The 20,321-nt window shown below is 46.9% G+C and overlaps 1 protein-coding gene across 4 annotated transcripts in view; it reads right to left on the bottom strand.

Moving 5' to 3' along the window:
- The window catches only part of PANK1 (pantothenate kinase 1), a 145,738-nt gene that overhangs the window by 41,711 nt on the left and 83,706 nt on the right, over positions 1–20,321 (bottom strand). For all 4 annotated transcript variants that reach the window (XM_085605291.1, XM_085605282.1, XM_085605306.1 and 1 more), the window contains 2 exons: positions 10,398–10,651; positions 952–1,128 (listed from right to left, as the gene is read on the bottom strand). In XM_085605291.1, the coding sequence (XP_085461417.1) occupies positions 952–1,128; positions 10,398–10,651 (431 nt within the window). The remainder of the gene's footprint in view (positions 1–951; positions 1,129–10,397; positions 10,652–20,321) is intronic.

Genomic DNA, 20,321 nt, shown 5'->3' on the forward strand with positions numbered 1-20,321 from the left:
TGGAGTGAGTTATCCCACACTCCCTGCTCTGTGAGATGCTCACGCAGCTCTTCTATCTCCTCCCATTGTACCCTTTCACGACGTGAAAGTATAACCACAGAATGAGTTACTTTTTAATGAGTTGTTGCTCCAAGAGCCACCCCTTTACTAGCCGTATCAATCTTTTTCCTTTCTTGTCTGAAAGAAAAGCATCACCAGTGCCTCATGAAGAAGCACGCTTATGGTGTGTGTGTGGATGACGACAGAGTTGGGTGTAACCTGTCCCCTAATACAAACTGTTTTTGGTTTTTTTCTCTCTACCCCCAGGGATAAAACTCACAATCTGACAAGCTACTTAAAATTATCAGGGGTGAACTTTTAGCATGCCCTTTCATAGGTTGATGCCCTCAGCTGGAGGCTTGCTCGGGTCCGAAGACTTGCTCAGTTCCACAGGTTAGTGCTGGTTGGAGCCTGAAGGCTGTGGAGGCCCATGCACTGTCTTTTCTCGGCACACGTGCTCATGGATTGAAGCCAGATTCCTTCAGGAGCAGTGCTCTACCTCAGCATGGGCTTTTAGTGCGCCCTGGCCGAGTGATGAAGCATGACACGTAGTTGGGAGAAGGTTCATGTTCCTGAATAAAAGAGTCACTAAGTAGACCTGATAAACAGGAACGTATACAGTACTATGTAAAAACCTCTACCACAACTTCAGGATAGAGGGTTGATCTGGAATGTCACATTTATTGATTTATCGATTTATACAGGGAGGACATGCAACAGACTGATTTCAACCTCTCAGCCCCCCTCTTTTTATATTCTGGATTATTTGTTCCAGGCAAACATTGAGTAAAAAGAAACATACATAAAGACTTCACTAAAATCTGGTGGATCTTCCCAAAAAATTACGATAAGAGTGTTTCACCATAAAGGTCAAGGACATTCACAATGTGTTGCCAAAATGTTAATACATACCTTGACGCAACAGCAGACCCCTGAAGTCCAAAACGCTCATAATCTCCACCATAGATATCTTTCACCAATTTATCAACATTAGTACTATCGCCTTCAGCTGCCATTTTGAGTGCATCCTCAAAAGTCTCACAACCGGTCAGCAAACAGCATAAACCCAGGAATGTTCCACCACCAAGACTAAACGAGAGGGGAAAATAAATGAAGTGTGATGTAACAAAATCCATAGGGTGTATGGAAGGGTCATTATATAGATAAACAAGCACGCAGGGATATTTTTTGCATTAATGAAAAAGACAATGATAAAGTACTGTTTCCAATTCAATTTAAAGATCATAGTTTTAAATAATATGTGTCTGATAATGTTATACACCGCATGAATCGTTAGGACGGAAATCAAGCTTTGTATTTGAAAAGAAATCCCTAGCCATGCAAACACAAATAAAAAAATAAAGGATAATAAAATAGATACAAACTCGAAATGGTAACTTTCAGGTGCTAGCTTCTAGGAGTGGGCGATAAATTCCGCTTTGCCATCGGAGTTTTGGCCACTCCGCATTATGTGACCTTTCGTGGTCAGAAAGCAGACGCTCGAGTAGAAAATCTACTCTAGTTGCAGCAAAACTAACTCCAGGTGTAGTGCCCTCTGGCGTGCCACATGGGAAAGTTTGCACTGATTTTTCAGCAAGGAACAAGCGCATGGTGCTAAAAATCGGTGCAAGCATCACGGCATGTCGGTTTACGACCGCTGTCGGCACTCCGTGGAATCTTATATAGTTTTCATTTAAATCCAGGTAGTAAAGCCATGCGAGTTCCTGCCACCCCTACTAGCTTCTTTTGCATGTGTGCAGTTTATGGGCCATCCCCCAAAGAAGCCTTAACTGAGGTGAAGATTTCATAGCTCATATACATTTGAACATTCTGGAAAGGCATGCGTGCATCCCACATAATGTGGCACTACACAAGCACACAAACTGAGCTAGCACCAGAGGCAGAACATGAATACATGTGCACTGGGTATTAAAAACGGAACAATGACTTGAGCCACTGAAACCCTGTGTCTCCAAAACGTCATCCTCATTCAACGATAGTTTTATTTGTAAAATTGTTTGGCATGAACTACAACCAGGAAAAGCAGAAGAAGGAAGCAGCAAGAAGAAAGCTGGTGTTAAGCAATGGGACAGTAACACTAAAATATATGAAGTGATGTTTCCTAGAGAGGCTACTGTGTTAAATCATAAGGTTTTATTACAACGAGATGCCATTACTTATAACTTACTTATATCTTCCTGTACTTGATAATGTACAAATGTTGTTGCTGCTGTTGGCGTTGCAACTAGAAAAACAAGCATTTACAATGCAATGGTCTCGGCATTGTTAAAGTTAGAGCTATTGGCATTGCTCATGACATTATTTTTTTAATGTTTTTAAAACATTTAAGGAAACAGCATTGTTATTTACAATGTCAATAGCTTAATCACTCTCAAATGTGAGACCTATTGCATTTGCACCCACACACAGAGCCACCCACACAGAGCAACCCACACACAAATAGAGCCACCCACAGAGCCACCTGCACACACACAGTTACCCACACACAGACAGAGCCACCATGCATAGAGCCACCTACAAAAAAACTACCCACACAGAGACACACACACAGCCACACACAGAGCCACCCACACACACACAGAGCCACCCACACACACACAGAGCCACCCACACACACACAGAGCCACCCACACACACACAGAGCCACCCACACACACAGAGCCACCCACACACACAGAGCCACCCACACACACACAGCCACCCACACACACACACACAGCCACCCACATACACACACAGCCACCCACATACACACACAGCCACCCACACACACACACAGCCACCCACACACACACAGAGCCACACACACAGAGCCACACACACAGAGCCACCCACACACACACAGAGCCCCCCACACACACACACAGAGCAACACACACACACACGCACACACACACACACACACACAGAGCCACATACACAGAGCCACATACACACACAGCCACACACACACACAGCCACACACCCACATACAGAACCACACACACACACACACATGGAGAGCCACACACACACACATAGATCTAAACACATACACATTGATCTTGGGAGCCAAAGCAGAAGTGGCACCCACTTCACCTCCTGTTCAAATGTTCTCAACACAAACTAAATAGTTGCTGCTAAAGATCAGGAATTTAGTTGGTGACTCACCTGGGCATCCTCCAAAATAAATTGACGCCGGGACCCCGAGGGTCTCACTTAACCCGTACAGGAGCGTAGGGTGGGGGGGGGGGGGGGGGAGAAGAGCCCAGGAAAAGGGAGGGGCCGAGAGTATGCAGCAGCGCTGAGGCGAGACAGGGCGAGGGGACAAATCACCCAAGCGGCAGGCCGAAGATTCTCCCGGAGCAGGCCCATCCGTCAGAGCTGCGCGTCACGTCATGGGGTAGCTTCGGCCCGCCATGAACACCACCATCTTTAGCCCGAGGAGAGGGAGCGAGCACCAGGGGGAGGAGAGCGAACAGCGCCAGTCGGAGAGGACAGGGGGAGGAGACCAGAGCAGCAGCCGGACACAGGAGCACCGAGGGAGCCGAGAGCAGGGGGAGGGGACGAGCACCAGCCGGGCCGTGGACGGGGACGACGCCATGAACACCACCATCTTTCTCCGAGGTCAAGCAGAAATGCCTCGGAGAAACGCAGCGTCATTTTCGGATTCAGTGGCGTGTTTTTCTTTCTCTCATCTTCCCATTGGCTGGAATGTTTACATTCCTGACGAGAGAAACTAAAAAACACGCCCCCGAATCCGAAAAAGAAGGCGCTTAAATGGACAGACGCCCCTCTCCTCCAATGGCTGGCCTCCGTTTAGGAAGCCAGCCAATGGAGAAGAGGGGCGGGTTCAAGCCCCACACTAAGAAACATAAGATCTCGCCGGCGAGACTGCGCAAGCGCAGCCTACGCAGGCCGAGACCTAAAAAAGAAAAACAGCAATGAGAATGCAGAGTGTTGGCTTGTTAATTAGTGCCTCCATGGATCATCCGCATTTTGGGGCAGGTCTGGAGATTAGGTGAAGAGGGAAATAATAAGGTGACATACACTTACGTTCCAGGAAGTGAGGACTACAATCTACAGCCTTTTCTGTCCACTCTGAAAGAAGCATTTATTTCTAAATATGTCTAGGTACAAAGGAGATCCACCAGTAGTGTGCGTCTCTCAATCTCCATCCCTTCTCCCGAACAGCCTAATTTGGAAACTTCAAAATGTTTGCATTCCCATCCATGATGGAGCAATCTTCAGACTGCTAAAGCGGTATGCCTTGTGTTCATCCTATCAGGTGAACTGCAGACAGAAAAGGCATTGGGCTGGAGTCTAGCTGTAGGAAGCCGGCGCTGTGTAGTGTTCTAACAATGAATGCTCTTTTTGGGGTAGAAGTTAGGCTTATCAGAGGGTAGTGCTAAGCATTTGGAGTACTCACAGAAGTAATAAATGAGAAACACACAAAAGAATAAATCAAAGACCAATTTATAAAAATAGTATCGTTTTTTAGGTCTCGCCTGACCCAGCGCATGCGCTGGTCTGGCGAGACTTTTAGTGAGGGCTCAAATTTTTTTTACCATGGCCAGCCTAGAGCTACAGTGCATGTGCGCGGGCGCGCACTTAGGAGCAGAGGCACCACATGGCAAACCTCATCATGCTCATTAAGCGCCCGCGATCACTTTCACTTTTGCCCGCGATCACTTTCGCGGCGCCCCTTTGATGTTCTCATTCAAAAAACATCAAACATCAAAGAACATGTTGTGTTAATGCTTTGCTGTGCCCGTTCGACTTACAATGTGCTTTCTCCTTCCACAAACTCGATGTTTGTGTTACTTTATTTTGATATGCTTTTAGTATTACTGTCACACACACACAATCACACACACACAAACCCACACAACCACACACAACCCCACACACACACAACCCCAACCACACACACACACACACCCACACACCCAACCACACCCACAACCAAACAACCACACCACACACACACAACACAACCACACAACACAACCACACACACAACCACACACACCCAACCACACACAACCACACCCAAACACAACCACAAAACCACACACACAACCACACACACACCACCACAACCACACAACCACACACACACCACCACAAACAACCACACACCACAACCACAGACACACAACCACAACCCCACACACACAACCACAACCCCACAGACACACATCCACACACACCCACAACCAAACCCGCAGCCACAACTGCACCCACACAACCACACACCAACCCAACCACACACACACACAACCACAACCACACACACCCAACCACAACCACACACACCCAACCACACACAACACACACACAACCACACACACAACACACACCCAACCACACACAACCACACACACCCAACCACAACCAACCACACACACCCAACCACAACCAACCACACAACACACACACCCACCCACAACCCCACACGCACAACCACAACCCCACACACACACACACACCACCACAACCACACGCACCCAACCACACACACACAACCACAAATCCACACCCAACCACACATCCACACACACCCACAACCAAACCCGCAGCCACAACCGCACCCACACAACCACACACCCACACAACCACACCCACATACAACCACACCCACATACACCCACACCCACATACACCCACACACAAACACCACACACACACACCCAACCACACACACACACACTCAACCACACACACACACACCCTCAACCACACACACACCCTCAACCACACACACCCTCAACCACACACACACACCCAACCACACACACACCCAACCACACACACACCCAACCACACACACACCCAACCACACACACACCCAACCACACACACATTCACAACCCCACACACACAACCACAACCCCACACACACAACCACAGCCACAACCGCACCCACACACAACCACACCCACAAACACAACCACACACCACCCACACCCACACACACCACACCCAACTGCACACACACACAACCACACCCAACCGCACACACACAACCACACCCGACCGCACACACACAACCACACCCAACTGCACACACACAACCACAACCACACACAACCGCACATCCACAACCGCACCCACACAAACACACACACAACACAACCTCACACACAACCACACACACAACCACCCACACAACCACAAGCACAGACCCACAACCACAATAACACCTTCAGCCACAACCGCACCCACACACATATAACCACACACATAACCACACACACACATCCACAACTGCACACACACAACCACACACACACAGCCACATACACACAACCACATACACACAACCACACACACAACCACACCAAGCATTGGCATAACCAATAGGTCTCGCCTTTGGGACCTTGTAAGTGTTTAGTCACGCAACAGTTGATGTGGTTGCACCAAGGATATTGTGCTGCATAACTAAATACTTAGAAGGTCCCAAAAGCGAGACCTATTGGCTATGCCAATGCTGGTTTCTAATTTTTAAGACCATGAACAAAGTTCTAAGGTAAAAACTAAATGTAGGGGCATTGGAAGGGAAGACAGTTACTAGCCAATGGGCTACCTACCATTAGGTTGTCTACACCCTCTAGTGATCACTTCCTGTGGGAAGGGGCAATACCCTAGCTCTTATAGGTTGTTTCTCCACCATCCCATGACGGTGTAATTTCGGAGAGGGGTTCACATCACCTTCCACGCCCTCGGGGTGGAGTAGGCGAAGTCGGGACCCTCATCCTAATCTAACTAATTTTCCCACCTTTCCACCCGCCAAAAGTGGAGCAGAAAACGGGGCGTGACCTCCCAAACTATCTTGGGCCTCCTGGGTTGGATTTCAAAGGCAGCACAGGGCTGTGTGCCATGTCGCCTCTAGGGATTTCCCTGCACCAAGACACGCAACCTGCAATGGCAGTATGAATAGTCTTGGTGAGGGGTACTTGGGGTGGCACAACCAGTGCTGCAGCCCCAGAGGACCTCCTTCTTTAGTACCCATTCCCTAGGTACCAGGAGTGCCGCTTACTTGGGACTTACAGGGGTAACTGAAGTTGTGCCAATCGTGGTACATTGTTTCGGAAGGGGATCTGGCACTGGGAAACTGGTTAGCAGGGGCCCAGTGCACTTCTAGATCGAGATCACATCAGGCAACAAGCCGGGACTAGACATGTCAAAAGCAACACTTTCCTACACCAGCTGCATGGTTCGAAGGTCAAGAGACAAAGAAAGTGAAAATTAGTGTTCCCAGGCTTATTGATTTAGATTTAACATAAACATGGTTTTGTCTAGGGTGGTCCTAAAGGATATGAGACAATGAACAGTCCCTTCAGTTCCAAAATATTTATATGTAGAGTGTTTTCTGTGAGTGACCAAAGGTCATGCTCCTTCAGGCAACTATAAATACCATTGCCACTAGTGGAAGTCAATTTAGGGGAACCAAGCAAACGGTTGGAGATCCTGGAACCAATAAAAGAGATCACATCAAATCTCCTGGAATACATAGATAATAGCCAGATAACAGCAGAGCTCAAGATTCAAGGGATTGAAGATAAAGTTCCATCCCGGAAGAAGATGCTATAAAGTTAACAGGAACCCTGAACCAAGAACACACTTACAAAACGATCCATATGTACTGGGTATTGACCTTCAAGACAGAAAGAAGGATAAAAATCAGTCCAATACTTCTCAGTGAGGAGTCACATCTTAATCATTACATCAGTGTAAGACCCGGAGTAGAAGGAATTTGTTCTAGACTTAGGCTGCTTCCTTCTCTAGCCAGAAGTGGACCAAGAGTAACCCTTGTTTTGTACAGGGACTGGCAAAGTTGTGAAAACACTGTGGGCTATGAATCATTCCTTAAAAGAGGATATTGCACTTCGAAAGGGACAGGTTTAATGGCTATCATGGGTAAGCGATTTATTTATGATGGCTTTTCGAATCATGTAGCAAAGTGATCTTTCCCATAAAGGATATGAGGGGCATGCTCTTGTGCAACAAAACAGGGGCTAGAACCGAGATGGGAGGCCTGTCACTGAATGTCCATGCCAAGTTTTATGCAATGTCTAAATGGACCCGAGCATGCCGGGCGAACTTTTTCAGTTCACAAACCACTGTGTGACTTTCTGTTCATTTCTGGCTGCTACTTAAACATTGCTTTGAGTAGACATCCATTCAAACAAGAACAAGCATTGGCTGCGCGGCCGTGAAAGTGACATGGCCGCGTGGCCCCGAAAGTGAAAGTAATCGGGAGCGATGAAAGCCGCTGCGAGTGTAAGAGTGGAAAGGCAGATGGCGCCTAAATTAAAGTGATCGCGATCGTCGCGGGCCTAAGTTAAAGTGATCGCGATGCACTTAATTACCCGTGACGGAGAAAAGACAGATGGCGGCTGCGCGCGTTCACGTGCACATGCACGCAAGCTTGAGGCCAGCAAAAGCCTCTGGCAGCATTTTGGAAACCCCCTTACTAAAAGTCGAGCAAGCAGCGCATGCGCTGCTCTAGGCTTGATCTAAAAACAAGCATCAAATACTATCACACACTTTTAGATTACACCTGAAAGAGTATGTAGCCGAAGGTATGGTGCAAAAGTCTGTTTTGACCTGATGGAGAAGGAGAATCAGCAATACATGCAGTATAATGAGGAGACGGGGATGTGGAAGAGGGCAGATGATGACCCGCAACAGGCAAGTTCAAAAATACTTAGGGGGCAGAAACTATTCTGAATCTTTAGCAGGCTGTTCATAACTTTTCAGTAGTCTGTGGGCCACTGACATGTTGGACTTAATGAACATCAGAATAAATCAAACCAACACTTTCTCACTTCTGACATTGACAACCCAACACTGCCACAGGTCCTGTTGCAGCAGTAAACCGTTAGGAAAAAAAAATGAAAGAAAAGGTTTCTCTACAGGGGAAAGCTGGTAAATGAGGGAACTGCAGAACAAGGTCACAGGAAACTAGAAGACCCACTTGTGATATGTGACTTCCAACTGCTAATGAAACACAGCAAGTATTATCCCACAAGACTGGCGGCATATGGTCAGTGCAACCCATGTTTCTTTATCTGAGCCGGGAGAAAGGTGATCGCTCTAGCTCAGAGGTAGGTCTCTGCTGTGAGTTGGTTCCTGCAGACATAGCTTCTGAAATCAAGATATCCTGCACAGTGACTGCTGTTGCAGTCCTTTTCTCTTTAAGAAAAAGAGAGCTTTCGGAGAGAGATGCATGGTTAAAACTTTTAGATCACTCTATTTTTCACATCTGTGATCTTTTTGCATGTATGCCACAGTGGCGATTCTCTGTTTTTGTTGTTGTCCACTGTGCAAGCAAAAAGAATATATATCAACAATCTAGTAACCCACAGAGCCTCCTGGATTTCTTCGTGCCATTAATCTTTAAAGCAAGGTGTCCCTTTATTTGTAAGAGATGGCAGAAAGGACCAGGTGAGTGTAGAGGATTACCAGAACATCGGCCTCCAAAATGTTAAGAAGACTTTTTTGGAAGTCCCAGACTATCTATCACAGTAAGAGTCGCCAGTGGCATGGGCCTTCATGAGCCTGGTCTGTCGAAGACATTTACAGCCCACCAGATGACTTATTTTGATTCTCGGTAACAGTTTTAGAAAGATTTTTTGCTGAAAATCTGTAGTTACAAAGTGGAATCCTCGTTGATCTTTTGGAGTGTTTGGTTCTTAACAACTTATGCAAATAGCATATTGGTTCGAGTGCAAGTTTGATGTACTAAAATGAAAACAAACTTGCAATTTCAAGCTTCCAAACTGAAATAACGTGCGACAAAGTACACAAAATAAAGGCATTCGGTTCACATTGGTTAAATATCGAGCTATAAAAAGCAAACAAAATGGTGCTAAAAAAAAACTAGAAATAGCTCAAAGCTATTCATTGCAACTTCTGATGGTGCGGCACAAAAGTGGGGTGAATTAACATAAAACGGCATTGATCAAGAATGATAACGTGGTATAAATTACTCCTGGAAATGAATGAAGTGCAAGAATAAGATGGGGATTTGGATAAGAATGAGCTAGTGGCTTGAGTTAGTCCCATGCATTTTAGGGAAGACACGTCCCTGGAAGGGGGGGGGGGGGGGAGGAGAAAGAGAGAGAGAGAGAGAGAGAGAGAGAGAGAGAGAGAGAGAGAGAGAGAGAGAGAGAGAGAGGGGGGAGGGGGAGAGGGAGGGGGGGGGGGGAGAGAGAGAGAGAGAGAGTCAGTATAAAGAAAATGATGTACAGCTCCATATTTGTTTTTTTAAGCAAGCCGGAGGCAATGTATTACAGTCGTCGCATGTGCGGCCTTTTGGGACTAGCAATTCGAGAGGTGGAGCTAGTTACCTGGTCCCTGTAACACGTTTGTAGCTGTCCTTGGAATAGACGGCCAAGATGCTGACCCCGGAGCCTATGTTAACCAGCAACATAGGGTACGGATTGTCCAGGCAGTAGGGCTTTTTCTGACAGAGTTCAGCGTCGGTTGCATTCTCAAAATAATAGCACTCAGAAGAGCCATTGAAGCCCACAGAGTCCACGTACAACAGGCCCTGGATCAAGCAGTCGAGTTCATCCAGTTTATGCAGTTGGAGGTCAGCTATCTGAAAAGCAGAAGAGGTTCATTAACGAACAAACATACGTTTGAAGAGCACTCGACATTGCACTGCTACAGGAGCAAACATTGCCCTTTTGCACTCTGCCACAGAAGGGCTCGCGCCAATAAACCGCCAAAGTACAGTCTGGACACGATTTCTCAAACGGACTGGAATGTAGGCGCGAGCTGGGGCCTAACGGGCAAAGTACAACAAAGTATCCCGACACAAAGGCTAGATAAAACGGTTCTCTAGAGATTATCAACCAAAACAACCATGGGATGCAAGCTTGAATTCAACCCTCTTTCTGGTGAATACTTCAAACACAGATTTGCCACGGTTTTCACCTTCATTGCTGCCAAGGTTTCAGATTGCTTATGAGTGACATTTTCATAGTTTCAATGTAATTATGAGTGACATTAAACGACTATGAGAGGCACTTTCTCGCGAGCAAAATCAAGCAATGAAGACAAGAAAAACATAGTAATAACCGAAATTACACCCTTTTAAGCACCGAGTAACTCTAAGCAGACCTTAAAACGGCTACAAAGCACAAAAAAGCCTAACGTTACCATTAATGAGCACCAAAGTGGGAAAGGCTTGCCTTCGATATGGCAAAGGGATTGTTATTTAGCCAGGCAAAGGCAACTTTGGACCATCGCCTATTTAGGTTTAAGGTCATTTCAGTCAAATCCACGGGGGAGTTTAGAAAGGTTGGGGGAACCTGTCCTGATGGTGCACGCTGGCCGCCGGCCCGGTTGGGCGTAGACTTGTTTTTGACTGGACCTGGGAGAAGCCCGGTATCAGTATGCTGTAGGTATGATGGCCTACCAGGAGCCATGCGCAGTTGCGCAGAGCAAAGAGGTCTTGGCTTCATCAGGCATGGTCTTATACACGCCAAGTCCACAGGGTGCCTGGAGGGAGATGAAGTGCACCTTTGTAGTTTTGGTATGGATGTTTTCCGACTGGACCCAGGGGAAGCTTTGGCTGCAGCAGGTTGTAAGTACATAGGTCTACCTTGGTGGGGGGCCCTGGTAGTGACGGTGGCCACTCCCAAGGCTGTGGAGGAGTTACAGGGCGATCCAGGGTCTGCACATACCAAGGGGTATAGCATGCAGCAGCACCGTGTGGTGCGAAGCCAGGATACCCAGGGATCTTTTAGCGTGTCCACTGGAAGACCTACGGCGCCCCGCTAACCGACAGGCGGTTGTGGGTCTGAGCAACCGGGGGCTGCCATGTATGCTCCGCCCACCCATCACGGGGGGGCGTGGTGAAGCATGTGGACTGGAGGTCCACGGATGGGAGGGGGGGGACCCTCCCAACATTTGGTAGACACCAATTGGCGTTGCCATGGTGACTCTAGGCTTATCAGACGGGCAGGCGGCATGGGGCTGGCCTGCCCTGGGATCGCCCGTAAGATAACCCACCGTGTTTGCATATTTATTATGCTAATAAACCTGCAGCAATATTTCTCCACTTACATTCAGTGTCATGTGTTTTATTATGGTTATGTACTGATGTGTGCTATGATAACGGTTGCCGATATTGGCACTATGTAAGGCTGCCCGGGGGGGGGGTTGCGCAGCGGCCCGCCCCCTTGAGGGCGGCCGCCTTAGTGCCACAGGAAGGCACAGGGTGGGAGGTCGTGTCCCTGGGCTTGACCTAGGGAGACCCCAGTCAGGTAGCTGCTTCCGGCGGGGAGGAGCCAAGGGGGGGGGTACATATTCGGTCCCCGCCCCCTCCTCGCCCTCTTGTCCGCTCGTTTGCCTTGCCCGCCCATCCGCTTACCCGGCATCTGGAGGGACAAGAAAGGGGGGGGGGAGGTTTTTTCTAACAATTTTCACTTTGTGTTGCAGGAGGAGTTACAGGGCGATCCAGGGTCTGCACATACCAAGGGGTATAGCATGCAGCAGCACCGTGTGGTGCGAAGCCAGGATACCCAGGGATCTTTTAGCGTGTCCACTGGAAGACCTACGGCGCCCCGCTAACCGACAGGCGGTTGTGGGTCTGAGCAACCGGGGGCTGCCATGTATGCTCCGCCCACCCATCACGGGGGGCGTGGTGAAGCATGTGGACTGGAGGTCCACGGATGGGAGGGGGGGACCCTCCCAACATTTGGTAGACACCAATTGGCGTTGCCATGGTGACTCTAGGCTTATCAGACGGGCAGGCGGCATGGGGCTGGCCTGCCCTGGGATCGCCCGTAAGATAACCCACCGTGTTTGCATATTTATTATGCTAATAAACCTGCAGCAATATTTCTCCACTTACATTCAGTGTCATGTGTTTTATTATGGTTATGTACTGATGTGTGCTATGATAACGGTTGCCGATATTGGCACTATGACAGGCGCATTTGTGCTGCCCTGTCTGCCGAGGGTGCCTGTCTCTGCAGGCTTGGCTCCCTGTGTTCCCCATCAGACACAAGGCCTTCACTGGGCGGCTAATTGCATAGTTCATGAAGGGGAGAGGATATAGCCAGAGCTGCCAACTTTGGAGCTGTGGAACCAGGTTCGAGTCTCGGTGTCGGCTCAACGTCCTGTGATTCTGGGTAAATCACTTAATCTCCCTGTGTCTATCAATGCTTTAGAAGCAGCCATGGCTCTGGTCGAAGGAGTCCTTAAGCTCTCAGAGGCTTCTTCTTGGTCGTGGCTCAGAAGGGTTTAATACACAGGTTCCTGTATCTGCGCTGCCTTATCTTTATTGGCACCAGCAAGGTCCACATGAAACTGGCTGTCGACACAGTATTCTTTCATGCGCTCAAAGTAAAAACTAAGAGCCCTCCTTGTTTCAAACCGGTGAAGCCTCTCCTATCTAAAAGGATTTGGCACTGAGGAAAATGTAGGAAGTATGATGGAATGACCCACATGGAAGTGAGAAACAACCTTTGGAAGAAAAGAAGCCCAGGTTCTCAGCAGCAATTTGTCAAGAAGGAAGGTGGTGAACGGAGGTGACAGTGACTGCAGATCAATGATGCAGCTGTGGATGTGACTGCAGTAAGGAAAAAAGGCGTTTATGTTAAAGAGCTTTAGAGAGCAACTGTGCAGGGGCTCGAAAAGCAAGTTATGGTCCCATTGAAGAATAATGAAGTACTTTAATAAGGAAGGTTGGTCAGACAAACGCTGTGCCTACTAAAAAAGCCTTGCCTGGCCATAGATAAACAAAAAACAAAATGCCAGATAACTTGGCCTACAGAGGATCAAGCGGATAGGCTCAACACCAGGCCACAAATGTTTCACAGCGTACCAAATACATTAATTTAGTAAATGTGTGCTTAGCTACAGGAACATCACCCACTACTATACCAGGTAAATCAAAACTGCTTCGTTGTAGCAGCTTAATCTACAAGCATGGAGGTTTAAACTTGAGATTCAGATGCTGTTACCTGCCCTGTTGCAGATACGGCAGGACCACCCAAAGACACAGCCATATTACAGTGCAAATGCTCTGGCTCAACAAAACTAATCTGGGCCTAGCCTAGCTTGAGCTTTCTCAGAACTTGAGAAAAAAGTGGCAGCAGTGGAACGGCATAGAAAAGGTAGGCGCCCCACTGCAGGTAGAATGCATCTGTAGGGGTCCTCCTGGGCTGGGGGCACTCCAGCGAGTACAGTACACACTCTCGGTGGTGGCAAAAAGACCCAGTCAGTGTACGTATCCCTGGGCAAAGCCATCCTGAGCCAACCATGGAATTTGTGTTCCGCCAGTTGACATATGCTGCGCTCGTCCACCCCAGTACTGAGAAACGCTACTTAATGATTGGCTACTGGAGACATAACATGCTGGTTCAGCCCCTCCAGATGCACAGTACATCCAAGCATAAGATCAAAGACCTTACATTGCTCTGCTTGCTGCATTGCTACATGGTGATCGTGGTATCTATCAGGACCTGCACTGGTCTCCTTTTGTTGGACAGAAGAAACGCTCTCAGAGCTAGCTAGATGGTAGGTAGGTCCAGAGCAATGATGGGAAGCTTTCATCCTATAGTGATAACTCATCAATGATCTTTACCACTCCCAGATGACTGCCCAACCAAAAGACGATGCATCTGTCAGCACTGTGAGGTTTCGATAGCACAGGAATATACAGAATGGCTCATGCATGACAAGCTGGTGTCTACTTGCTACCGCAGAAGATCCTGAGCTGTCCCCTTTGAGATGCAGGTCCGGTCTGTCAGACAGACCCAGTGTGGTGCCCATTGGAAACAGTGGTTCCACTGCAAGTCCCACAAGTGGCTACAAGCATAAGGGGTCAGGATAATTCATGATAACAGTAGTCTGATTAGCTTCAGAAGAGGCCTCAATGAAAACCAGTTCTGAGGCTCAAACATAATTGTATCTTAAATGTTCCAGGCTTGCTAGGGCATGGAAAGGCATGGAGTGCCACATGCCCAGGATGGCCAAAATTAGGAGAATCCTCTTTGAAGGCATTAGATGGGACTTCGGTTTACTGACTGAAAACCTAAGGAGTGAAAGAAGGGTGATCATTGTTTGGAAGTGATCTGCAACTGATTGCGGCAAGTCTACATTCAGCACCCAGTTGTTGAGGTACAATAAGACATGCATTCTGCCCTGCAAAAAAATGGGCCAGGACCACCGCCATTACCTATGTAAACACTAGAGAAGCAGAGGTAAGGCCGAAAGATAAAAGGGCAAATTGGAAATGCTGCGATCCCATTGTGAACTGAAAGTAACAGCTATGGAATTGCAAGACGGGCACATGAAAGTACATATGCTGTACGTCCAAATATCCCAGCCAAACCCTCTGCTCCAGGGCTGAGAGAACCTCAGCCAGAGCAAATCTGTCCCTCCATAAGAAAGCCTTCAGGGGCTTAAGGTCCAGAATTGGCCTGAGCCCTCCATCTTTCTTGGGCACCAGGAACACCTTTTATTTTTTTTACGGAGTTTTATATAGAGCGAACATGATCTACAGGTATCAGGTATCAGAGTGCTTTACACGAGCACCTGTTGCGTTACATGAGGACACATTCATTTTTTTAGGCATGGGGAGATTAAAATGATTTGCCCTGAATCACAGGATGTTCAGCGTCATTGCCAAGACTCGAACCCGGTTCCCAGATTCGAGGTCGACCGCCCTAGCCGTCAGTCCAACTCTTCACCCCTCCTTCTTAAGTCTGGTACTCTCTAAATGCCTCCTTTGGTCAAAATGGAGGTCACTTCCTGCAGAAGGATTGCAGCATGACCCGTTGGAAATCTGACTAGGAATGAGTTTGGTACAAGGGGTGAGGATTTCAACAGGCAAGACATATCTTTTTGTAACAATATGCAGCATCAACGGATCTGAAGATTTGGAGTTCCAGCTGTGTAGAAAAAAAAAGCTTGGCCCTCTACTGGTCTTGTAAAGGGAAATCAAAGGGGCTTTAAAGTCCTTGTGGCAGGTGAGCAGAATGTGGGGATTACTGCTCATAGTGGTGTCTATATTAGCCACCACTATGTTCTCTGGAGCCATGAAAAGTCTGAGTCGGCTGCTGAACTGGTTAAGAGGGCTGCTGTTGGCAACAGATAGGCTAGATCCCATGAGTAGTCCCTGAAGTTTCTGTATTGTTGGTGAAATTGGCATGTCGATGAAAGCAAGCCTATGAAGCAGGCCATAACCTGGTAGTCTTTAAAAACACTTGTGTTGAATCATGCTTTTCTCCTAAGAGACTGGATCCATCAAAAGGCATGCCCATGAGGCATGCTTGAACATCACTAGAGAACCCCAGCAGCCTGCATCCAGGCAATGCAATGGACCACAACAATGGTGTTCATGGCATGGCCCTCACATTCCATAGCATCAAGGCCGGCCCTCAAACCATATTTCACAACATCTTGTCTGTCGTGAATTGTTTGGGCAAAGTCATTTCTAAACCTTTCAAGTATGGCCAGCAATATTGCACTGTCCATGTTCCAAATGGCATGTGTATATCAGCTAAAGAGACCAAGAGCATTTAGGGGCTCAAGTGCCAAGCTAGAGTATGAAAACACTCTTTTGCTGAACTAGTCAATGTGCTTCAAGTTTATATATGCAAGCACAGAAGGGAACACATTTGGGTTAACTGTGCGTGTGGCACTTGGACATCCAAGCTTTTCAAGGTTTGATGCTGAGAGCAGCATCAGGTCTCTGTGGCGTGGCTTAGATCATCAGGCACAGAAAGAACTGGACACTGTTTTATCCAAGAGACCATCAAGTTGTCTGTCAGGGTCGCAATAAATGGCAGTAAGGGCTTCAACACAGTGAGCACAGGCTTTAAGGATTTCGGCAACAAATTTTCTTTTGCCACAATAGTTGGAAGATGCAAGTCAAGTACTGTTGCTGTCCAGGCACAAATTTGCATCAGTGTAGTGTGGGGGGAGTAAAATGTCAACCTCATTCTTAAGTGCCTGAACTGAGTCTGAATCGGAGCTGAACAGAGCCAATAGGCTCCAGTAGTACTGGCTTAAAGGGAGGGGCTAGAGATCATCCAATGAGACGGGTTTGCACCTGATTGATTTTTAGGTCTCACCTGAGCCAGCGCGCATGCGCTGCTCTGCGAGTCTTTTTGTAAGGACTTCCAAATCGGACCACACGCTCGTGTGTGTGCTTTTTTTTGTCCCCTCACACGCTATTGGCCTTTGCGTGCATCTTTCTAAGAAAGACAGCACGCAATTGGCCAAAGGCAGCTGCATGTCCTGCCTTCTCTCTCCCCTGGCCTAGGGAGCTCGGTAGCGAGCAGCGGCCCCGCACTGTGCCTAATGCATTCCTAAATTCTTTTAAGGAATGCGCGCGCGCACCCACCACTCGCACCACTCCCGGGCTTGGTTGTTTTTTACATTTTCAACAGCTGTGTGCAAATAAAGGTGAAGGATTAGTGCATATTTGAGCACATTGCAGAATGCGAGCTCTCGCAGGTGCCAGCCAGAGCAGTTCAACTTTAAGTAAATCCTGGGAAGGTTATTTTGTCCTAGGAAAAAAAGATTAAACATCCGGCTATCTCCAGCTCGTCGCGGTATTTGTCGCTGCTCGTTACCGGGATGTGTGCGGGTCTTAAGGAAGCGGATAAAAAGTTGCAGATAATGGCGGCCTCGAGGGTCTAAAGCCAGCCAGACAAAGCATGTAAATGTAAACAGGTGGACCACTTCATTTGCGTCTGAGGCCGTGTACGGCAACAGGAGAGCTTGAATAACAATAACTGGATTCACAGCACATCAAACTAAAGGGAGGTATGTGCTGGTTTTACAGATACAGCACAGCCACTGGCCATGCAGGGTAACAAGTAAATACTGTACCACTGCTTCTGCACTGTATTTCAAAGACAACTTCACAGGCCTTGGCATAATAACAAAGGGTCAGTGTACAGCAAATTGCTGCATCGCTGCAAATCCTGAAGGTTTTTTTCCCCAGACACGGAGCAAGAATTTTCGTCTGGGCAAGTGAAATTCATATTGTGTTGGACAGTGCAGTGCGAAGTCTGAAATAGCAAACCTTCATATGTATTGCCTTCACTGTGTTTTTACGTAAGAGGATATAACTAACACAAATGTAGCTACAAAGTGCAATCTGCCCACATATTACCAACGCATCTTGGTGCACAAGTAGGGTTACAGGTGATCGATGAAGGAACTTTTCACCTATGGACTCCTTCCCAGTGCTTAGTTTCTAAAAGAATAAGTGCTGGGGTTCAGAGTGTTGCTCGCACGAAGCTGAACCTATTTTAACCGGTCGGCGTGCCGAATACCAAGGCTGCATAGCCTTGGTTCCACCTCATGCCTATTTGATTCCCAAAAAGAATCTCCCTGTCCCTTTATCTCACTCTTGCAGGTTTCTGCCTCTTCCCTTTTGTCACATTTTTACCAACTTTCTCTTTTTCCTTCTCTTGCACTGGGTGAAAAAGTCTGATTAGGAAAAGAAGTGCCAGTCTTAAACAAGCATTGGCATAGCCAATAGGTCTCGCCTTCTGAACCTTATAAGTGTTTAGTTATGCAGCACAATATCCTTGGTGCAACAACATCAACTGTTGCATGGCTAAACATTTATAAGGTCCCAAAGGCAAGACCTATTGGCTATGCCAATGCTTTTTTATAATGAAATGGGTTCAGCGCAGGTCATTGCTAGCTCCGGATTAATGTCCTGCGTCTGGGACAGATGACTTCTGAGAAAATAGGTAGAATATTTACTGTGCCACTATGTCTGGTTGATTAAAGAGATGTCTTGCCAGATCTTTTTTAAACCTGAAGAATGGTACAGGCGATCCTGGTGGGTATGGGGAGATTGTTCTAGATCTTGGGTGCACAAATTGAGAAGACCTCTTGCCTAGATTTCTCTTTCCTGCACTTTTTGTTTTATCTCCAGTGTGATGGAGTCATGGTGGAGAGCCATCAGTGAAGTTGAATTTTTCAGCCAAATAGACAGGGCTGTGAGTCACAATGGGTTTGTGGATTTTTCACCATGCATAATTAAAACCCCCGGGCTTTAGAATCCTTTTTGCTTGTTGCCTCATAGAAAAGTACACACCTCCCAGAGTTAAAGTCAACAAGTTAGGTGATATAGAAGGCTAGATTTAAATAGTGTCATGTGGAAGTATCCTGAATCAACGATGAGTCAAGGATAATGAGAGCAGTGCCTTCTGAGGTTTGAATGTTGGAACGCCTTCAGTGGGCCAATTTCAGCAACAAAACAGTTTATAAGGAGGCCTCATTAGGGACCTGGGAGTGATCTGTGATATAAACCTGGGAGTGATCTGTGATATAAACCTGGCTGTACACATATGTATTCATTCCATGGGTTCCCACTGTGGAAATGGAATATAGTGTCATCACAATGCTACTACCATACACATATACTTTTTCTCTAACAGGGCAAAATGTGAGTATAGGAGTGCCCAGCCAATACAGCCATACAATGGAACAGAATGAGATCAAATTAAATTCCCATTGAGACGAATATGATGTCTGTGTGCACAGAAAATATAAAGGGTGTATGACAAGAAATAATTGATCAATAAAATCCAGGTTCCTTTTGTTTCAGGTGCCAGCAACATTTGGATTCTTTTTAACTGCAGAGTAAAACTCATGGTCTGGTTCCAGCTATAGTCATAATAATTTCCTTCTCTGCAAGTGTGAAACACTGTGAGACATCCTCATGCTGCTTCTGAACCAGTCAATACATCATGTCCTAGTATTAAGATAATTATACCATGGGGAAGCTATCCACGCAGAGCTTCCCCTTGGTTATTGGGCATAACCGAACTACCAAATCATTTTCACTTTTCTCAGCTTTATACTGGCCATCAGTGGAACTTTAGGTATGGCTTGCCTCAGCATACATACAATGCACAAACATGGGATAAAAACTTGAACTGTTCAAGCAGATATGTATTGCATTCATAGAAATTTGATTTTAGCCAAATGGGCATCACTCAGAAGAAAATAATTGAAATTAGAATGTGTAACAAGGATTCTGAAACGTATTTTGTTGAATCTAGAATTGAGGAATTCTTTGATTCAACACATTTTAGTGATGGTTCCCATTATAATTGATGACTTCTGTGTGGCCATGCTGTGTATGAGATTGCATAGAGTTAATATGTTTTTTTTTGTCTGAATGAGCTACATGACTTTGCAGTTTCACTTGTTCTTCAAGATGTCAATTGCCTTGCAGGTTGTGTTAGGGGCATCCCACCGTGTGAAGGTGTCAGTGGGGG

The sequence above is a fragment of the Triturus cristatus genome, chromosome 1_2 (assembly GCF_964204655.1).
Source record: "Triturus cristatus chromosome 1_2, aTriCri1.1, whole genome shotgun sequence".
Taxonomy (NCBI): Eukaryota; Metazoa; Chordata; class Amphibia; order Caudata; family Salamandridae; genus Triturus; species Triturus cristatus.